Raw genomic sequence first — 21,028 nt, forward strand, 5'->3', positions numbered from 1 at the left:
AGATTGTTTCTTGAGGTATTTGTTGAGGGAACGAAGATCTAATATGGGCCTCCAGTCCCCTGTCTTTTTCCGGATAAGGAAAAAGCGGGAGTAAAAACCTGTTCCCCTCTGGCTCCTTGGTACGATCTCTATTGCTCCCTTCTCTATTAAAATAGCAATCTGGTCCATAAGCTTGTTGAGATGGGCTGGCGGGGGACCTCTTGGTGGTACATAAGGGGGAGGTTGGTTGAATTCTAGTGTATGCCCCCGGTTGATGATATCCAGTACCCATTTGTCTGAAGTTATTCTGGACCACTGGTGTAGAAATTTGGAAATTCTGCCCCCTATAAAAGTGTTGATATAGGGGCTGGGTGCAGACACTTGATGAGGGTCAGTGCTTCCTTGCCGTCTCCTTGGACTTGAAAGCCGACTTTCCTCTCGTCTGTTGCTTGAAGTGAGCGGATGACTGCTGACGAAAGGAATGCGGTTGTTGCTGGCCGAAGGTTGATCGAAATTGGCCTTGGTAAGAGGAGTAATGACGATATTGCTGAGAGCCTCCTCTATATGAAAAGGTTCCTCTCCCTCTCACTCCCCGAAAGGGTTGTCTTTTGTATTGTAGCGTTGCCAGAGATCTGGCTGTCTCAGTGTCTGCTTTAATAGACTGCAACGCATCATCGACATGCTTGCCAAACAAAAGCTCGCCATCATACGGCATGTCCAGAATCTTTAATTGCACTTCAGGCCTAAAAGAGGTAGCCTTGAGCCACCCCTGGCGCCTGAGTACGGCCGCCCCGGCCAACTGACGAAAACCTGTAGAGGAAACATCAATAGCAGAGTCTATGATTTCAGCCAAAATCTTTTCACCTTCTTGTAGAATCTTACGTGCTTCTACTCTACTGTCCTCAGGTAACATATCTATGAATTGTGACATGTCAGACCACATCTGTCGATCGTATCTCCCCAGGATTGCTAGAGAGTTAGCTGCTCTCACAGTGGTGGCCGCCATAGTTGAAAACTTTTTGCCTATGGAATCTAAACAACGTCCTTCCTTGTCTGGGGGGGCAGTCAGAGAAGCTGATGGATTCCTGGACCTCCTCTGAGCTGCCTGCGAAATGACCGAATCTGGTTTAGGATGGCTAATCAAACATGCTGGGGAGTTGTCTGGCGCCTTATATTTCTTCTCGAGTCTCGGCAAGACTGCAGGAATGGAGGATGGAGTCTGCATGACCTTGAAGCCTTCCTCCCAAATGAAATCAACAATGGGTATGGCCCTTATAGACTTCCTAGTATCTTCTTTAAAGTCATAAAGAAAACAGTCTGACTGCTTCGAAGTAATTGGCAGCTGGAATCTTTTCGCAGCTCTTTCCATGACACTATGGAATCCAACAATGTCCTGCGGTGGAGAGTCCACTGGTGGTGGTGTAGAAGGAGATGGAGTTTGGATTTGATACTCATCTCATTCAGGAATGAGAGAGTCCGAGTCCTGTATCTCACCTTCTTCTTGCTCGTCATCGGATGAAGGTGAGGCAATACCCTGAGCAGATGAAGGTACTGTGGTAGGGTCCGGAAATTCTGAAGGTCTAGCCGGAGTGGACACTGGTGTCTGTGGAGGTTGTACCGGTTTAGAAGAACCAGCTGGAGGAAATCTCGCATAATAATCCTGCATCATCTGTTGAAGGTTGTTTATCAACGAGACCGGCACCTGAACTGTCTGTTCTTGTTGTGCCTGAAGTTGCAGATGACTTTGATCCTGCTGGTCCGAATAAGGCTGGAGATCCTCCTCTTCATCCTCCTCTTGGCACTTAATGCGTAGTACAGATGGACTACGTGCCACCGGAAAAAAGCCATCATCAGAATAAACATCATCGTCATCATCTTCGTCAGCAAATAGATGCTGCGGAGGAATTGGTGCGACCTTACTGGGCGATGTATGTGATGGAAGCAATAAAGAAGACTTGCTCTTTATAGGTAAAATTCTCTGCGGCAAGTAAGGAGATGTTCCAAAGTGAGGATAATGAGTCGTCGACGGAGCCGCCGTCGGCGGAGCACTCGTCGATGGTGTTCTCGTCGACGGTGTAGGCATCGACGGAGCCGTCGTCGGTGTAGTCGCTATCGGTGCCGCCAGCGTCGACGAAGTTGCCGTTGACGATGTCAATAATGCCACGCCATCCGTCGACGGGGTTGTCGCCGACAGGTGCGTCGTCGGTACCTTCGTCGGTGAAATCGACGGAGATTTTCTGAATTTACTCGTCGATGAATGCGTCGACGGCCTCTTTGTGATCTTCAGGATGTGAGACGACGATGGGCCATACTTCAAACTCACCGACGTTATCGTCGTAGATGACAGCGGAGACGAAGTTACTATCATCGGAGATGGAGGAGCCGTAAACGTGGCCGTCGTCGAAGGAAGGCCTGTCGACGACGGAGCGCTCATCGACGGTGTCGTCGACGGTGTACATTTTCTGGATGCCGACGGTGGCAGTGAACTTGAAGGCCTTTTGAGCTTCTTTGATGAAGAAGCAGGTGTGGATGGCTATGAGTGAACCTTGCCACATACTACCTTGGATGTTGAAGGTAGTTCCTCCGGCTTGTCCTTAGATGCATGTAGCTTCTTAGCTGACTTACTGCTTTTAGGGGATAGGCTCTCCACAGACCTCTTTCTTTTCTTTGAGGTCACTGAAGTGTCACTCTCCTCCTCCTCAGAAAGAGCTTCCCTGGCCTTTCTTTTCTGGAGCCACAGTAGGAGCCTGGCTTCTCTGTCCCTCAGAGTCTTGTTGGGAAAGGTCCTGCAGATCTTATAGTCCTTGACCTTATGCTCTGGATGCAGGCAGTAGATACATTCCTTGTGAGGGTCCTCACAGTGAAGCCTCAGTTTCCCACAGGTCCCACAAGGTCTAAACAGACCTTTTCTTACTGCAGACATGATGGAAAATGTTTGCAGTAACAGCAAAGTGAAAGTTTTTAAGATTTTCTCTTGAAGAGAGAGAAAACTGAGCAGAGCTCAGGGAGACTCCCTTACACACGACGTGCGGTACAAAATCTGAGAGGCTGAGGATTCTAAAGGGGTGGTCATGCCCGATTGGCTGAAATTTGGGCTCTTTCTAAAGAGGCTAATAGTTCTACAATTGAAGTTGTTTCTCCTATTGACTTCAATATATATATATATATATATATATATATATATATATATATATATATATATATATATATATATATATTTTTTTTTTTTTAAAGAAGAAATTTTTCTCTGATTATTGCTTTGTATGTACCGTGGGACTCCCAGTTAGACGACGGGGAATGATTCAAGCATGTGAATCTATGAAAGATACCCCAATACTGGAGAACACAATGTATTTTATAGAGTTGTTTATATAGATGTCACATGCACAACCACTTATGTTGTATATGTCCGCTATGAGGATTGGCTCATTATTTGACTGCTGATTTATAACAAGCTATGCTTTAACAGTACCTACCACAATGCAAGTAGACTTTTGAACTTGCAAGTGAACTTGGTTGAATATAGTGGTATCAAAAACCACAAAGGAAGATTTAAAAACAACTGTGGCTGTGGAAATTCCACACAATCTCCTGAATATCCATACTTATTTTCATTTGCTGCAGCCCCCACGGTTGAAAGTGCAGAAGGGCCATCAGGTCTGCTCAAGAGTAGTAAGGAACGGTTTATAGCCTGTCTGCTACACCACAAGGGGTAATATTTGAAAGAATTAGTTAAATGATAGTGCACTTGACTTGTGGGGGAAACTGAGACCGCCGCCAAGCTTGATTCATGATTTTACCGAACTATTCAGGGGGACCAGCCATCAAGGTGTCACCTGGGTGGGATCAGCTCAAGTGAAATCAGCAGGTGCAGCACTATATGGGGGAATCAAACCCAGGGTCACGGCCCTGTACACTAAGATGGATTGTGTTGTATTTAGCGCTGCTGTGCTATTCAAAAGTACTATCCAATTTCTTAAAAGACAAGCACTAGGCTGAAAACTGAAGTTATTGTGACTGTTGGTTGTTAGGTGCTGAGCTTGGTGTAAGATCTAGTATAACTAACCTATGACAATAGCCCAGCAGAAGTAATGGATGAAGACAGTCCGTCACCCCCCAGATGCTCGGCCGAGAGTGATAGAACCGCTCACCTAGGTAGGTCACCGAGGGGAATGGGGAAAAGTGATGAAACAATGAAAGACAGCCAACCAGCTCCCTGTGCGGTTGATGATCATTTATGGTCTCACCACCAAGGTTCTTTCTTCACTATATCCTGAATACCGTTTTTTTGTATCTATGTAAAAGATAAACAGTTGGAATCACTGTACATTTACGTTATCTAGTCACTGATTAGTCAACAAGTACATTTTACATGTTATGTTCATATGGCTGTATAATTATCAATCTCTTTGTTGGCTACTTGTACATGTAGGTTGGCACGGGAGTCACCTACTTTGCCCTTAGCCTCTTTAGTACCACTTCATCAGTGATTTTCACAGGTTTGGGAAATGGACACTTTCCCTGGAACCGTTACTTTTTCAAAAAAATAGGTTTTGTCTTTTGTGGTAGCCTTGGGTTTGTCTTAGAAACTTTTAATTTGCTTTCCGATGCGCGCGCTTGCGAGACTTGATTCTAAGGCACTTAAATTTATCTTGGTTTTCTTTCTTCCTTGGTCGTCGAAGTTATATAGATGTCCCACTCCAGAAGAGGCAAGAAAGAGCTACTGCTATTGCTAGCCAGGAGGGATTGGATGGATGAACTGCAACGCTCTGCTGTGCCTCAGTAAGTCCACTGAGAGAAGGGCCGTCTTCTACAGGTAGCAAGATTGTCTAGCAGGGGTGTGCTCTAAATGGAGCAGTATTTAGACCCTCCCGGACCTAAGATAGTTGCCAATGTTCTGGAAAGTTCTGGAAGGTTCCAGACAGTTCCGGAAAGCTCCAGAGAGACCCAGAAAGTTCCACAGAGTTTTACAAAGCCAATGTTCTATTTAATACGAGCTAAACCTCTAGTAACATGTGGGGCCCAAAGTAAACATCTACACTGCATTAGCAACTTGAACCACATTAATATCAGCATTGCACCATTAACTTGGGTCATTTGATCATACAAACTCTTTGGAAACATCTCCTAGGAGCTTGAGCTGCCATTTATGTACCTGGGCAGTCCACGCTGCATTCCAGGTGGGTAAAGGAGTTTTTAAGGGTTCAGGAGGGGTGACATGCATGGATTTGAGATGACCATGCCACTTGGGCACCCCAAACTACCTCCATGAAAAGTCTGTGACTGCTCACCCTCGAAAACCTGAGAGTAAAGTGTGAAAAGTTTTACTTGGCCCAGTTTGCAGTGCCACAGGAGGATGGGCCCCAGGACATATAACCTCAAACACCATGGTCGGGACTCTGTAGCCCTTGACTGCCCTGTGACCCCTCCATTCCCTTGCAGGTTCTGACAAATGTTAATGCAGTCAACCAATCAGAACACAACTCCCAGGCAGGCAGAAACCATGACTTCACCGATTCTTATTTCAGACCCCTTCCGAGATTAAATACATTGTATGCTTTCTCCAGGCCCATGACAATATCCCCTTTTCCTCACGGTGTAATGGCCTAGTACCCTATGAATTCTATGCAGCAGTTACCCCTTTCTCCCGCACTATATATTCAGACACAGACCCTGACAAACTGTCCTGGATCCAGAGTGCCAAAAACAGATGCACAGAAATTAAACTGTAAAATGTATAGCACTATGGCCTCTGGGGGAGTGAAATCGGAATGGCGTAAAGGAACACTGCATTCTAATGCAGGAAAGACAGAAAAGATTGTATTTAGATGTGATAAAACTTTTATTCCTGAAGCTTTTTCCCAAAACGTTGCAAACTGCAGTTTTGCAGAGCAATGAAAAGCCCTGCAAAAAGAACATTTATCCAAAGATTCGACATTTTCAAAAAGTTGCTTAATGGTACCTCAGATGAAGCCATCGTGCACAATGTTGACCCCTGCCCAAATATTAATAACTAATCTGGCAAAAAAGTGTTTGCATGAACATACTTGAGCAAAAACCTTTTTAAAGGAATATTTATATGCAGCAGATGTTATGCAAAGTGGACAAACTTTGAAACATACAAGCAGTGCAAATTTTGAAAACTTTGCAGGTGAAAATGTTAACTTTGCTCAACCTTAGTTCTATAGACAGCAGAATAACACAACAACGAAACAGAGAACGTACTGAAAAAGAAGTGAGGGTTTGTAAGGTGAATCTAAGACCATCATGTTCTGCTTGATTGTTAACAAGGGCAAGCAGTCCAAGTGAATCTCAAAGGGACCCTTCGCTTAAAGGATATCGGGAATTTACTTTTTCAGAACAATTTTTATTTTCCATGATGGAATATTTCTAAAAGTAAGTTTCCAGAGTACTAATAAAATAATAAATACAATAGCTGTAGTGTATTGTCAAAAATGTTTTTATTCATCAAATTAATGATCTCAGCATAAAAAGAAGAATTATCAATGTAGATCATGTACTTTAGGCTAGGCATGGTTTTGGACTAACGACGTAAAAGGACAGTGTGGAAATGAATGTTTAGGTCTTGCAGTGAACGCTATAATTCATCATTTCCCCAAGTTTAGTTCTTCCTAAACACTCTTCAAATTTTGCATCCATCGCCCGGCTTTGAGCTTCAGAGAAATAGTTTTTCCAGTCTCCGACATCACCTGTGATTGTAAAAACAATGAATATTATCTATTGGCAGGTGTACTTACATCACTAAATAATAACAGACATGCGGATATGGAAGATTATTGTAACCACCCTTTCACTGTGGGCTACAGTTTAAACTAATATGTTTTGGGTTTGGGCCTTTTTCCCTGATAAAACAACTAATCAGAATATTAATCATATTAATTATCGTTAACTATATATTAATCTCTTTTTTTTTCTCGATGACAAGGGCACAGGGCCGTAACTCATTTGAGAAGAAAAAAAACAAAATGCAGAATCCCAACCATGTGGCAACAGATAGGTGAAACTTGATTTTGATAATATGTCGAAATGAGGAAAAGCCTTTCCTTCTCAAATTTGAGGAAATTCGACAATAACACCAGAATAACGGGACATGTAGGAAAATAAAATGGTGCAAGAAAACAAGTAAGGAACAAAAAGGGCATCATTAGTAACAAGGATGTTGTTACTAGGATAAAGAAACAGAGTATAGCTAGGGAAAGACGTTCTAGGGGTTGGTAATGCACTAAGGTACAGGTACTGGGGTCTAGAGCTAAACGTACCAGGGTATAGGCAGATGTGGAGGTAGCAGGGCACATGTAGAGGTACTCTACTTACAGGAGTAAAGGTACTGGAGTGGAGTCAAGGGTAAAGGTACTAGACTCTACATGTAGGAGTAAAAGGTAAGTGTAGTTGTGGGAAACTGGCAACCTGTTGCAGTACCCCCACCCCAACCATTTTTTGCCTGGTTTCGGGATGCAACTTGGACTGGAGTGTACTGGGATCCTGCTAACGAGGTCCCCAGTGCCAGCGTTCCTTCCCTAAAATTGCAAAGGTATTGATACAATTGTCAACACCTTTAGCTACCACTATACAACTCTAGTAAAGTGTACTTAGGTATCCAGGGCATGGGGTATTAAGGGTAGGTCCCTGAAAGCAGCAGCACACATTGTGCCACCCTCATGAGCCATGCATCCAGATGTACTCAGCACTCCCACTGCAGACTGAGTGTCCTGGTACAATCCTAAAATGCAAACCGGATAGGGCACACAGCTTGTGTGCCCTGCCCACTACACACTGCATGCAATATAGGTGTCACCCCTCTGGCAGGCCTTCCGGCCCTAAGGCACGGTGCACTATGCTGTATATGTGGGCATAGATGCATGAGCAATATTCCCCCACTGTGTCCTTGCCAAACCTGGGACATAGTAAGTGAAAAGAGAAACCATTTTAAAAGCATGTGCTGGACACTGGTCAGTATGAGTTTCACAGCTACATGATGGCTACTCTGAACCCTGGGTTGTTTGGTATCAAACAACTCAGAATGATAAATCCAATCTCGTATCAGTATTTGATTTATTGCAAAATGTACCCAGGGGCCATGATAGAGGTGACCCCTGCAAAGCTAACTAATGCTGGCATGGTTGCTGGCTGGTCACAACCAGCTTGCCACCACCAGACAAGATTCTGGAACCCTGGGTGAGAGATCCTGCTCTCTGGTTCCCAGAACAAAGCCCGTCCTGGGCGAAGGTGTCACACCACCCTCCTCAGGAATGCGCACTGCCCTGCTAACGAGCTTGAAAGGGCTTACTGCCTTTGAAACTCGACGCCCAGGCCTGCTGGTAGCAGCAGATGATCGCCCGTTGCAAACTTCACTTTTGGCGGGAGCAATGGCAGGAAAACACACAAAGGACAGGAGGAGTGGCCACCATCTGTTTGCACCACCCCTAAGGTGTTGCATGCAAGTTGACCCTTCCATTTCATCGTCCTCCATCTTGCATGGTAGGACAATAGCCTATCAGGGATAGGGAAATGACCTCTGCCCAGAGGAAGTGGTCACATAGTGGGTGTAGACACCCTAAAGTAGATAACCCATTGGTCACTACAAGGTACTCCCCTAAACGCCCACTAAATACAGTATTCACCCTTATACCAGAGATACAGAATCCAAGGATACAAGAAGAGCAGGAACGAAGAAGACCCAAGGCATGAGAACTGAAGTCCTGCTGCATCAAGAAAAAGACTGCTGCACCCAGGACTCATCAATCGCCGCTGAGGGGTTGCTCGGACATAAGACAGACTCCAAAAAAAAACAGTGGACCTCCACTCTTCTAAAACATTTTTTAAAAAAACACTGAAGATCGCCCTTCAGAGTGAAGGTGTCACTCTTTTGCATCAAACACCCAAATGTCAGTGAAGTTCAGTTCACTGACCGGCTGCTGACCAAGGAACCGGACGCCACAGCCGGGCCGAATTTCACCTGATAAACCCAGAGGAGGACCCTGCAAGTGTGCCAAATTTGGTGGTACTGCGACCTCCAGTGGTTAAACCGTGCAATAGCCAGGGGTAATGAACCTCTGACATCAGAAACCTAAAAATACAGTCCCCTCCGGACTGCAAAAGGACCAGGAGGAAACCCCAATCGAAGGACTTCAGAAAAACACCTGGACCTCCCACCGGAGTGACCCTGCTGACCTGCAAGCGATCCTGAAAGTGACCTACCTCCTGCTTCTAAGGGCACCTTTGTGCACAGATCTTGGCTCACCGATTCGCTCCACATCCAGCTGCCCTGTACCGAAGATCCAGCTACGTTTCAAGGGTCCCCCACCGGAATCACCTTGAAGTCCACCTGTGCAGTGCCTTTCCAAGTGGTCCCCCGCAATGGCCTTGCACCACCTCCAAAGACTTTCTGCAGCTGCTCCCGCCAAAACCGGGAGGCGCCCAAACTTATCCAGCTGGTCTACAGAGCCCACCAATGACCTCGACCTACAACCGAGAGGAGACATTGGTAAAGACATTGCCTGATTTTATATGCATTTTTAAAGTATTTCACCATTGATTCCTAAGATATGTATTTAGGCACAGAGCTGAGACATTTTCTAAACTTTGAAAATTCATACCTTAAAAAGTACTTACCCGATTTTGATGATCTTGGCCTTAAATTTTTTATAAAAATCTGAAGCATTTTTGTAAATTGGTCTCGACTTATTCTCTTGAATGTGTGTTTTTATTTATTGATACTGTGTATAACACATGCTTTGCACTTCTCCAAGACTGGCCTAACTGCTCGACCAAGCTACCATAAAAATTAGAGCATTAGAAGGTCTTTTTTTTTTTACCTCTGTGAGCCAACGTGTGGTTGTCCCGACCCTCTGCACAGTGTACAATGCTTTGCACACTACACAGAGGGCCAGCCTCCCAGAGTAGTCAAGGGTAGAGGTACTAGTCTATACATGCAGGTGTAAATGTGAGAAAAGGTCTCTTTTGTCATGGTTAGCCCCACTTACTGCCTGGTATGAGTCTCCTGGCCTGTGGGGAGTTGTGTGGGAAACTGGTACCCTGTTGCAGTACCCACTTTTTGCTTGGTTTCGGGATGCAACTTTGACTGGAGTGCACTGGGATCCTGCTAACGAGGTCCCCAGTGCCAGTGTTCTTTCCCTAAAATTGAAAAGTTAATGATACAATTGGCAACACCTTTAGCTACCACTATAAGACTCTAGTAAAGTGTACTTAGGTAGCCAGGGCATGGGGTATTAAGGGTAGGTCCCTGAGAGCAGCAGCACAGATTGTGCCACCCTCATGGGCCATGCATCCAGATGCACTCAGCACTACCATTGCAGACTGAGTGTCCTGGTACAATCCTAAAATGCAAACTGGACAATGCACACAGCCTGTGTGCCCTGTCCACTACACACTGCATGCAATATAGGTAAGTCACCCTTCTGGCAGGTCTTCCAGCCCTTAGGCAGGGTGCACTATACTGTGTATGTGGGCATAAATGAATGTGGAATATGGCCCTACTGTGTCCTTGCCAAACCTGGGACACAGTAAGTGATAAGTGAACAGAGCAACCATTTTACATGCATGATAAATCCAATCTGGTACCAGTACTGGATTTATTTCAAAATGTATCCAGGGGCCACCTTAGAGGTGACCCTTGCAAAGCTAACTAACACTGGCATGGTTGCTGGTCGGTCACAACCAGCCTGCTGCCACCAGACAAGATTCTGGAACCCTGGGGTGAGAGATCCTGCTGTCTGGGTCCCAGGACTAAGCCCTGCCTGGGTGGAGGTGCCAACACCCCCTCCCTCAGAAATGTGCACTGCCCTTCTAGCGAGCTTCAATGGGCTTACCGCCCTTGAAATTCGACCCCCAAGCCTGCTGCTAGCAGCAGATGGCTGCCCCCGTTGCAAATGTCCACTTTTGGCGGGAGCAATGGCGGGAAAACTACGCAAAGGACAAAAGAAGTGGTCAGCCCCAGCTTGCACCACCGCTAAGGTGTTGCATGCAAGGTGACCCCTCCATTTCATTTCCCTCCATCTTCCATGGAAGGAAAATAGCCAATCAGGTGTAGGGAAGTGACCTCTGCCCACAGGAAGTGGTCACTTAGTGGGTGTAGCCACCCTCAGGTAAATGACCTATTGGTCACTACTAGGTACTCCTGTAAACGCCCACTAAATACAATATGTAGTGGGCATCCCTAGACCAAGAAATCACATTCCAAGGACAAAAGAAGACCAGAACAAAGAAGACCCAAAGCTCGAGAACTGAAGTCCTGCTGCTCAAGATGAAGGCGCTCAACTCTATCTGCTGCACCCAGGACAGGACAATCGCTGCTGAGGGGTTCCTTCGACGTTGGACGGACTCTACCAACCCACAGATGACCTCCACAATTCGAAAATCGCCATAGATCTCCCTCCAGAGTGAAGGCATCACTCTCTTGCAACCAAAGACCTAGTGAAGGCCACCGACGGCCTCAACATATCTGCAAAAGGAGACATTGGTAAACGCATTGCCTGAATGTATATTCATTTTTAAAGTATTTCTCCATTGATTCCTATCCTGCGTAATATAAGCACAAAAAGACTACTTTTATTAATCTTCAAAAATCCATAACTTAAAAAGTACTTACCCGATATTGATTCCCTTGGTCTTAAAAAATTTATAAAAATCTGAAATATTTTTGTAAATTGGTCTCAAGTTATTCTTTTGAGTGTGTCTTCCTTTATTGATACTGTGAATACAACAAATGCTTTGAACTTCTCCAAGATAAGCATAACTCGACCAAGCTACCATAAACATTAGAACATTAGGTGGTCTAGTTTTCACCTCTGTAAACCAACATGTGGTTGCCTGGACTCTGCAGTGTGCCTAGCTTTGCTCACTATACAGAAAGTCAGCCTCCTACAGTAAAGGTGCTAAGGTGTAGTCAAGGGTAGAGGTACTAGACTCTACATACAGGAGTAAAGGTGCTAAAGTACAGTCAAGAGTAGAGATACTAGTCTCTACATGCAGGAGTAAAGGTACTGAAGTGCAGTCAAGGGTAGAGGTACTAGTCTACATACAGGAGTAAAGGTACTAAAGTGCACTAAAGGGTAGAGGTAATAGTCTACATGCAGGAGTAAAGTTACTTAAGTGTTGTCAAGGGTAGAGGTACTAGTCGACATGCAGGAGTAAAGGTACAGAAGTGTAGTCAAGGGTAGAGGTACTAATCTCTACATGCAGGAACAAAAGGTACTGAAGTGTAGTCAATGGTAGAAGTACTAGTCTCTACATGCAGGAGAAAAGGTACTGAAATGTAGTCAAGTGTAGAGGTACAAGACTACAAGCAGGCGTAAAGATACTGAAGCATAGTCAAGGGTAGAGGTACTAATACATGCATGCAGGAGTAAAGGTACTAAAGAATAGTCAAGGGTAGAGGTACTAGTCTATAAATGCAGGAGTAAAGGTACTAAAGTGTAGTTAAAGTTAGAGGTACTAGTCTCTGCATGCAGGAGTAAATGTACTAAACTCTAGTCAAGGATGGAGGTACTAGGGTGTAAGCAATTTGAAAGTTACTAAGTAGTGGGTAGAGTTACTGTGGTACTGGAGCAGGAGTAGAGGTACAGAGGTAAGCAGAAGTAATAAGGTATGGACAGAGGTAGATGTAACCAAGGGCAGAGATATAATGGCGTAGGAGCAGGGTTAGAGGTAGAAAGGTCCTTTCAGAGATACTACGGTATAGGCATGAGCAGAGATACTAGGATACATGGGCAGTGGGAAAGGTACTAAGTATAGCCCTAGGGTAGAGGTACTAGGGTAAAGGATTAAGGCTAGAGCTACAATGGTAAGTAGATTTATTAAGATGTGAGCAGAGGTATGATGGTTCAGGGAGGGGTGCAGGTACTAGGGTATCAGCAGAGGTAGCAGAACTATGGTGTAGGAAAGAGTAGATACTAGGTATAGGAAGGGGTTGAAATACTAGTACCCCTGTCTCTGCCTATTCCTAGTATATAAACAGGGGTTGAGGTACTAGGTGTAATGAAAATGTCACTTACCCAGTGTACATCTGTTCGTGGCATCAGTCGCTGAAGATTCACATGTTGTGCATAGCCCGCCATCTGGTGTTGGGTCGGAGTGTTACAAGTTGTTTTTCTTCGAAGAAGTCTTTCGAGTCACGGGACCGAGGGACTCCTCCTCTTTGTCTCCATTGCGCATGGGCGTCGACTCCATCTTCGATTGTTTTCCCCGCAGAGGGTGAGGTAGGAGTTGTTTGTTAGTAATAGTGCCCATGCAATGGAGTGAATAAGTATGTACCTATTTAAGATTTAATATATTTACAAATGTACAAAGTTGAAACTAACTTCCAAACGGCTACAGGCTCCCGGGGAGGTGGGTGGGCACATGTGAATCTTCAGCGACTGATGCCACGAACAGATGTACACTGGGTAAGTGACATTTTCAGTTCGATGGCATCTGTCGCTGTAGATACACATGTTGTGCATAGACTAGTAAGCAGTTATCTCCCCAAAAGCGGTGGCTCAGCCTGTAGGAGTGGAAGTAGTCTGAAATAAGGTTTCCTAGTACGGCTTGACCTACTGTGGCTTGTTGTGCTGATAGCACGTCTACACAGTAGTGCTTGGTAAATGTGTGAGGCGTAGACCATGTGGCTGCCTTACATATTTCGTGCATTGGAATATTCCCCAGGAAGGCCATGGTAGCGCCTTTCTTTCTGGTTGAGTGTGCCCTTGGTGTAATGGGCAGTTGTCTTTTTGCTTTAAGGTAGCAGATTTGGATGCACTTAACTATCCATCTGGCTATACCCTGTTTCGATATTGGGTTTCCTGCGTGAGGTTTTAGTTCTGTTGATGTAGTACATTAGTGCTCTTTTGACGTCTAATGTATGTAGTGCCCTTTCAGCTATGGAATCTGGCTGTGGGAAGAACACTGGTAGCTCTACCGTTTGATTTAGGTGGAACGGTGAAATAACCTTTGGCAAAAATTTAGGATTGGTCCTTAGGACTACTTTATTTTTGTGTAGTTGGATAAAAGGTTCTTGTATTGTAAACGCCTGAATTTCACTTACTCTTCTTGGAGATGTGATGGCGATGAGAAATGCAACTTTCCAGGTTAGGAATTGTATTTCGCAAGAGTGCATAGGTTCAAAGGGTGGACCCATGAGTCTTGTTAAGACGATGTTGAGGTTCCATGAAGGAACGGGTGGTGTCCTTGGTGGTATAATTCTTTTGAGGTCTTCCATAAACGCTTTAATGACAGGTATCCTAAATAGTGAAGTTGAATGGGTAATCTGCAGGTATGCAGATATTGCTGCTAGGTGTATCTTAATGGAAGAGAAGGCCAGGTTCGATTTTTGTAACTGTAGTAAGTAACCCACTACATCCTTTGGAGATGCGTGTAATGGTTGAATTTGATTATGATGGCAGTAGCAAACAAACCTTTTCCATTTGCTTGCATAGCAGGGTCTAGTGGATGGTCTTCTAGCTTGCTTTATGACTTCCATACATTCTTGTGTGAGGTTTAAGTGTCCGAATTCTAGGATTTCAGGAGCCAGATTGCTAGATTCAGCGATGCTGGGTTTGGATGCCTGATCTGTTGTTTGTGTTGTGTTAACAGATCTGGCCTGTTGGGCAACTTGACGTGGGGTACTACTGATAGGTCTAGCAGTGTTGTGTACCATGGTTGCCTTGCCCATGTTGGTGCTATCAGTATGAGTTTGAGTTTGTTTTGACTCAATTTGTTTACTAGATATGGAAGGAGAGGGAGAGGGGGAAAAGCGTACGCAAATATCCCTGACCAGTTCATCCATAGGGCATTGCCTTGAGACTGCCTGTGTGGGTATCTGGATGCGAAGTTTTGGCATTTTGCGTTCTCCTTTGTTGCAAATAAGTCTATTTGAGGTGTTCCCCAACGTTTGAAGTAAGTGTTTAGAATTTGGGTGTGAATTTCCCACTCGTGGACCTGTTGGTGATCTCGAGAGAGATTGTCTGCAAGTTGATTCTGGATCCCTGGAATAAACTGTGCTATTAGGCGAATGTGGTTGTGAATTGCCCATTGCCATATTTTTTGTGCCAGAAGGCACAGCTGTGTCGAGTGTGTGTCCCCCTGTTTGTTTAGATAATACATTGTTGTCATGTTGTCCGTTTTGACAAGAATGTATTTGTGAGTTATGATTGGTTGAAATGCTTTTAATGCTTGGAAAACTGCTAGTAGTTCGAGGTGATTTATATGCAGCTTTCTTTGATGTACGTCCCATTGTCCTTGTATGCTGTGTTGATTGAGGTGTGCTCCCCACCCTGTCATGGAAGCATCTGTTGTTATCACGTATTGTGGCACTGGGTCTTGGAAAGGCCGCCCTTTGTTTAAATTTATATTGTTCCACCATAGAAGCGAGAGGTATGTTAGGCGGTCTATCAACACCAGATCTAGAAGCTGACCCTGTGCTTGTGACCATTGTGATGCTAGGCACTGTTGTAAGGGCCGCATGTGCAACCTTGCGTTTGGGACAATGGCTATGCATGAGGACATCATGCCTAGGAGTTGTAATATCATCTTCGCCTGTATTCTTTGTGTTGGATACATGCGTTGTATAATCTTTTGGAAATTTTGAACCCTTTGTGGACTTGGAGTGGCTATTCCTCTTGTTGTATCTATTGTCGCTCCTAGGTATTGTTGTACCTTGCACGGCAGAATGTGTGATTTCGCATAGTTGATGGTGAAACCGAGTTTGTAGAGGGTTTGTATGACCTGATCTGTGTGGTGTGAGCACCTTGTCAGTGAGTCGGTCTTGATTAGCCAGTCATCTAGATACGGGAATACGTGTATTTGCTGCCTTCTGATGTGTGCAGCCACTACTGCTAGGCACTTTGTGAAGACTCTTGGTGCAGTTGTTAAACCGAACGGCAATACTTTGAATTGGTAATGTATTCCTTTGAATACGAACCTTAGGTATTTCCTGTGCGACGGATGTATTGGTATGTGGAAATACGCGTCTTTGAGATCTAAGGTTGTCATGTAATCTTGTTGCTTTAGCAATGGTAACACTTCCTGTAGCGTGACCATGTGAAAGTGTTCTGATTTGATGTATGTGTTTAGTGTTCTGAGGTCTAGGATTGGTCTCAGTGTTTTTTCCTTCTTTGGTATTAGAAAGTACAGTGAGTAAACCCCTGTATTTGTTTGTGTATCTGGTACCAGTTCTATTGCGTTCTTTTGCAGTAATGCTTGAATTTCTATTTCTAGGAGGTCCGAATGTTGTTTTGATATATTTTGTGTTTTTGGTGGTATGTTTGGAGGGATTTGTAGAAATTTTATGCAACAACCATGTTGGATAATTGCTAAGACCCAAGTGTCTGTTGTTATTTTCTCCCACTCTTGGTAATACTGACTTATTCTTCCCCCCACTGGTGTTGTGTGGAGGGGATGAGTGACGTGTGAGTCACTGTTTGTTTGTAGGTGTTTTGGGGCCTTGAAATTTTCCCCTGCTTCTAGGGAATTGTCACCCTCTGTATTGGCCCCGAAAGCCTCCCCTTTGGTACTGTCCCTGGTAGGTGGACGGTGTTGACTGTGAGGTACTGGATTGTGTGGATTGACCCCGAAACCCCCCTCTAAAGGTTGTCTTGCGGAAGGTGTTTAAAGTGCCTCTGCTCTGCGGGGAGTAGAGCGCGCCCATGGCTTTTGCAGTGTCAGTGTCCTTTTTTAGCTTCTCAATTGCCGTGTCCACTTCAGGTCCGAACAATTGTTGCTCAATGAATGGCATATTGAGCACCGCCTGCTGTATCTCTGGTTTAAAATAAGATGTTCGTAGCCACGCGTGCCTTCGGATGGTTACTGCCGTGTTAACTGTTCTTGCTGCTGTGTCCGCTGCGTCCATAGAGGAGCGTATCTGGTTATTGGAGATGTTTTGGCCCTCCTCAACCACTTGTTTCGCCCTCTTTTGTAGTTCTGTGGGTAGATGTTCAATGAGGTGTTGCATCTCATCCCAGTGGGCTCTGTCATATCGCGCTAGGAGCGCTTGAGAGTTTGCGATGCGCCACTGGTTTGCAGCCTGTACTGCGACCCTTTTACCGGCTGCATCGAACTTTCGGCTCTCCTTATCTGGGGGTGGTGCATCGCCCGATGTGTGGGAGTTTGCTCTCTTGCGAGCCGCCCCTACCACAACCGAATCTGGTGGCAGTTGTGAGGTGCTTTATATTTTTTTTCCACCCTCTGTGTTATTGCCCTACTTTTGACAGGCTCTTTGAATATGTCCTTTGCGTGCCTTAGCATTCCTGGGAGCATAGGCAGGCTTTGGTAGGTGCTATGTGTGGAAGAGAGGGTGTTGAAGAGGAAGTCATCTTCGACAGGCTCAGAGTGTAGAGACACGTTGTGGAACTCTGCTGCTCTAGCCACCACTTGTGAATATGCTGTGCTGTCTTCTGGTGGTGAGGGCTTTGTAGGATACGCCTCGGGACTGTTGTCCCACACTGGGGCGTCGTATAAGTCCCAAGCATCTTGGTCCTGGTCACCTTGGCTTAAGGTGGTGTGAGCCGGTGAATGTGACGGAGTCTGTGCCGGTGAAACGGGAGCCACAGGTGGAGGAGAGGGTGGCGGAGTTACCTTCTTCACCAGTTTTGTTTGTGGTGTTTGTTCTTGTTGGAATTCCAGTCTCCTCTTCCTCCTAATAGGGGGAAGGGTGCTTATTTTCCCTGTTCCACTCTGTATAAAAATCCTTTTTTAAGTGTGGTCCACCTCGGTGGATTGTAATTCCTCCTCGAATCTATGCTTTCGCATTTGAGAGGACAGTGATTGTTCCTCTGAATAGGAACCGGTAGTTGGCTCGGTTGCGGGTCGTTTTGGCACCGAAACCATGTCCACGCTCTTTTTCGGCTCCGAGGCGACTTTCCTCTTTTTCGGAGTCGAACCCTCTCGGCGTCGATCCTCCTCGGTGCCGCTGTCTCTGCGTCGAGCAGCTTCGGCTCCGCTATCTCGGCGTCGATCTTTGCCGGCAGCACTATCTCGGTCCCGAGATGGCAGGGTGCCTGTGTCTCGACCCGAGTCGGACGATCTCGGCACTATTTCGGCCTTCTTTGGTGCCAATGGTCGGTCACCGAGTTTATGGGTTGAGCCATGGCCTGATGGCAGTGGCGTCCCCTGGGCCTTGTCAGTTTTCTTATGTGCTATCTTCGACGTCTTACTCACTGTTTCATGGTCGTCGAATTCGTCCGAGTCCGATTCATGGATCGAGAAGGCTTCTACTTCTTCTTGTTCCTCGAAATCTCGGTGTCCTGTCGGCGTGGACGCCATTTGCAGTCTTCTGGCTCGGCGGTCACGGAGCGTTTTTCGGGACCGGAACGCACGACAGGCCTCACAAGTTTCTTCCCTGTGCTCGGGCGACAGGCACAGGTTACAGACCGAATGTTGGTCTGTATATGGGTATTTGTTGTGGCATTTAGGACAGAAACGGAACAGGGTCCGTTCCATCAGCGTCGATGTCACACGCGGTCGGGCCGACCAGGCCCAGACGGGGGATCGAAAACTACCCCGAAGGGCAACGGAGATGTTATTGTATCGATGCGATGTCGATGCTATCTAACCCGATCCCGAACGCAACAATACCGACGTAATTTTCCGATTTTGAGCTAACTTTCCGTTCTGAAACCCGGAGCGAAAGGAACACGTCCGAACCCGATGGCGGAAAGAAAACAATCGAAGTTGGAGTCGACGCCTATGCGCAATGGAGACAAAGAGGAGGAGTCCCTCGGTCCCGTGACTCGAAAGACTTCTTCGAAGAAAAACAACTTGTAACACTCTGACCCAACACCAGATGGCGGGCTATGCACAACATGTGTATCTACAGTGACAGAGGCCATCGAACGCAGAGTTACTAGGGTATATGCAAGGGTTGGGATACTAGGATTTGTGGGGAGGGATAAATGCACTTAAGCACAGTTAAGAGTAGAACTACTAGGGTATAGGCAGTGCGAGAGGTACTAGGGTGCAGGAGCCGGAGTAGAGGTTCTAAAATAGGTATATTTATTAGAGTATGAGTAGAGGTTCTACGGTATAAGTAGAAGTGGAGGTACTAGGTATAGGCAGAGGTACTAGGGTATATACAAGGGCAGAGATACTAGGATATATGAGTGAGGATAAAGGCTCTAAAATGTAATCAAGGGTATAAGTAGCAGGATATAGGCAGCATGAGAGGTACTAGGGTGCAGATGGGAGTACTAGGGTATTGGGCAGATGGAGTGTCTCAAGGGTCGGGAGATTTGGTAGGGCTTGGGCAGTGGTAGACATACAAGGGTATGGGTATAAGCAGATACTGAGGACACAGGTAAAAGATAATGCAATTGATGGAGAAGGTGGAGGATGTGGAATAGGAAGAGGGAGGAAGAAAAGAGACAAGAGTGCATGGGGTTCCTCACAAACAAAACAAACAGAGAAGAAAAGGACAGAAAGAAATGCGGTACGGGGAACGCACTGAAATGTAACAAGTCATCTGTAAAGTCATTTGGGGAAAAAAGAGGTTGCAGGGTATAATGCATTTGTGAAAATTGGGGGAAACAGACGAGTACAGAAAGTATCTTCTGAAAAGATTCTTGCTAGAGTCAAAAACAACCAGACACAGACAATTTGGCATGTTTCAACATCAATGAGAAAACATTCAAACACAACTGGCGCAGATCAGGCATATGCAAAAACGTCAATGTCTGTTGCTAAGAATAAGCCATCAATGTGTTTTTTGTAGGAATAAACAACATGTCAAAGGCAGAAAGAAAATGTGTCATTTAGCCTTGTTCCACAGAAAACACAAATACTTCAACTAATAAACTTTCCACAGGTAAGACTGACTGACATGGTGGATGTGGGAAGGGGATGGGGACTAATGGCTAGAGCTGCCAACCTTGGAACCCGAGTTCGAATCCTACCCTCAGCAGCTTGATTTACATTGACTGATTCTGGGCAAATCACTTAAACTCCCTACATCCCAGTGCCTAAAAAATGGGAATTCTATGTTAATGTTAACTTGTAAATGGCACATTCGCCTGAAGGTCTCTTGGCGCTAGATGTTCGAAAGAAGACACCAATTAGGCAGGGGGCTGCGGAGGGGGGGGTGAGGCATCAAGATGGCATGCTCTTGACCTCGCTGCAATCCGCCTCCATCAGCGCCTTGACAGCCGGATTCCCTGGTATGCCCTAGCTCCCTGAATGCATCTAGACCACTGATGGCCTTAACTGGAGTGGTAAAAGGGCTGGGACTGATCGCGGGTGGCTGCTCTCCTGTCCGTGGACCCTGCCACGATACAAAACGGCGGCCGGCATCGGCACCGCCCAACGGGCTTGATTCGGCAACGCTGAAGACTGTGGTGGCCCCGCCGTACATCTAATGAACCCAGTGAAAGCGGCGGGGAGGCCCCTAGTGGCCCCCACACCCTCGTTGAACGGCTTCCCTCTGCAGGTGTGAGTCACCAGTGGGGTGAGAGGACTGAGCACAAGGCTGCAGCGCAGGCTGGTGCCGCGAAGCTGGTGGCAAGGTGGTGGTCCGCATGCAGGGGCGTTGTGGTTGATGCTAATCCTGGGCCCAGGTGCCCTTATAATACTGGTATGTGGCCTGGCCCTCTCTCAAAGGCCCGAGGATCGGAGGAGCTGGACCCGTACTGCTGTGCGACTGGCCCGGCTTGAAGGGAGCAGGGCCGAGCTGGGGTGAGCAGGCCTGTGGCTGGTTAGAAGGGGACAGGTACATCGCCAGGCCCTCTCCTGCTCAACAGAAGGCTGCAGAAGCGGCTTGTGTGGGGCACCAGGGGTTTGCAGTACCAAATATTCTTACACCTTATACCAGGTCCAGTTATCCCTAATTAGTGAAATGTAGTCAGTGTCTAGAAGTCAGGCTCTCTAGGGGTAGTGTGGATGAGCAGCCAAGGCCTAACTAGGAGGCATGCAAAGCACATGCAATACCACTAATCACACAGTACTCACAAACATGAACGAAAATACTCAGTGTTACAAAAATAATGGTACTTTATATTGGTGGCACAAATGCCAAAAATACCAGAGACTATACTCACTTAGGAGGTAA

The 21,028-nt window shown here is 46.0% G+C and overlaps 1 protein-coding gene and 1 long non-coding RNA gene across 2 annotated transcripts in view; both read right to left on the bottom strand.

The window, feature by feature from the left end:
• Nucleotides 1–6,423: 6,423 nt before the first annotated feature.
• Nucleotides 6,424–21,028, bottom strand: part of LOC138303547 (sulfotransferase 6B1-like) — a 118,233-nt gene continuing 103,628 nt past the window's right edge. The window contains exon 7 of the mRNA XM_069242789.1: nucleotides 6,424–6,689. Within this exon, the coding sequence (XP_069098890.1) occupies nucleotides 6,559–6,689 (131 nt within the window). The 3' untranslated portion in view covers nucleotides 6,424–6,558. The remainder of the gene's footprint in view (nucleotides 6,690–21,028) is intronic.
• The window catches only part of LOC138303548 (uncharacterized), a 56,191-nt gene continuing 41,858 nt past the window's right edge, over nucleotides 6,696–21,028 (bottom strand). The window contains exon 4 of the long non-coding RNA XR_011205411.1: nucleotides 6,696–9,462. This is a non-coding gene — a long non-coding RNA (uncharacterized lncRNA). The remainder of the gene's footprint in view (nucleotides 9,463–21,028) is intronic.

Source organism: Pleurodeles waltl, chromosome 7 (assembly GCF_031143425.1).
Source record: "Pleurodeles waltl isolate 20211129_DDA chromosome 7, aPleWal1.hap1.20221129, whole genome shotgun sequence".
NCBI lineage: Eukaryota > Metazoa > Chordata > Amphibia > Caudata > Salamandridae > Pleurodeles > Pleurodeles waltl.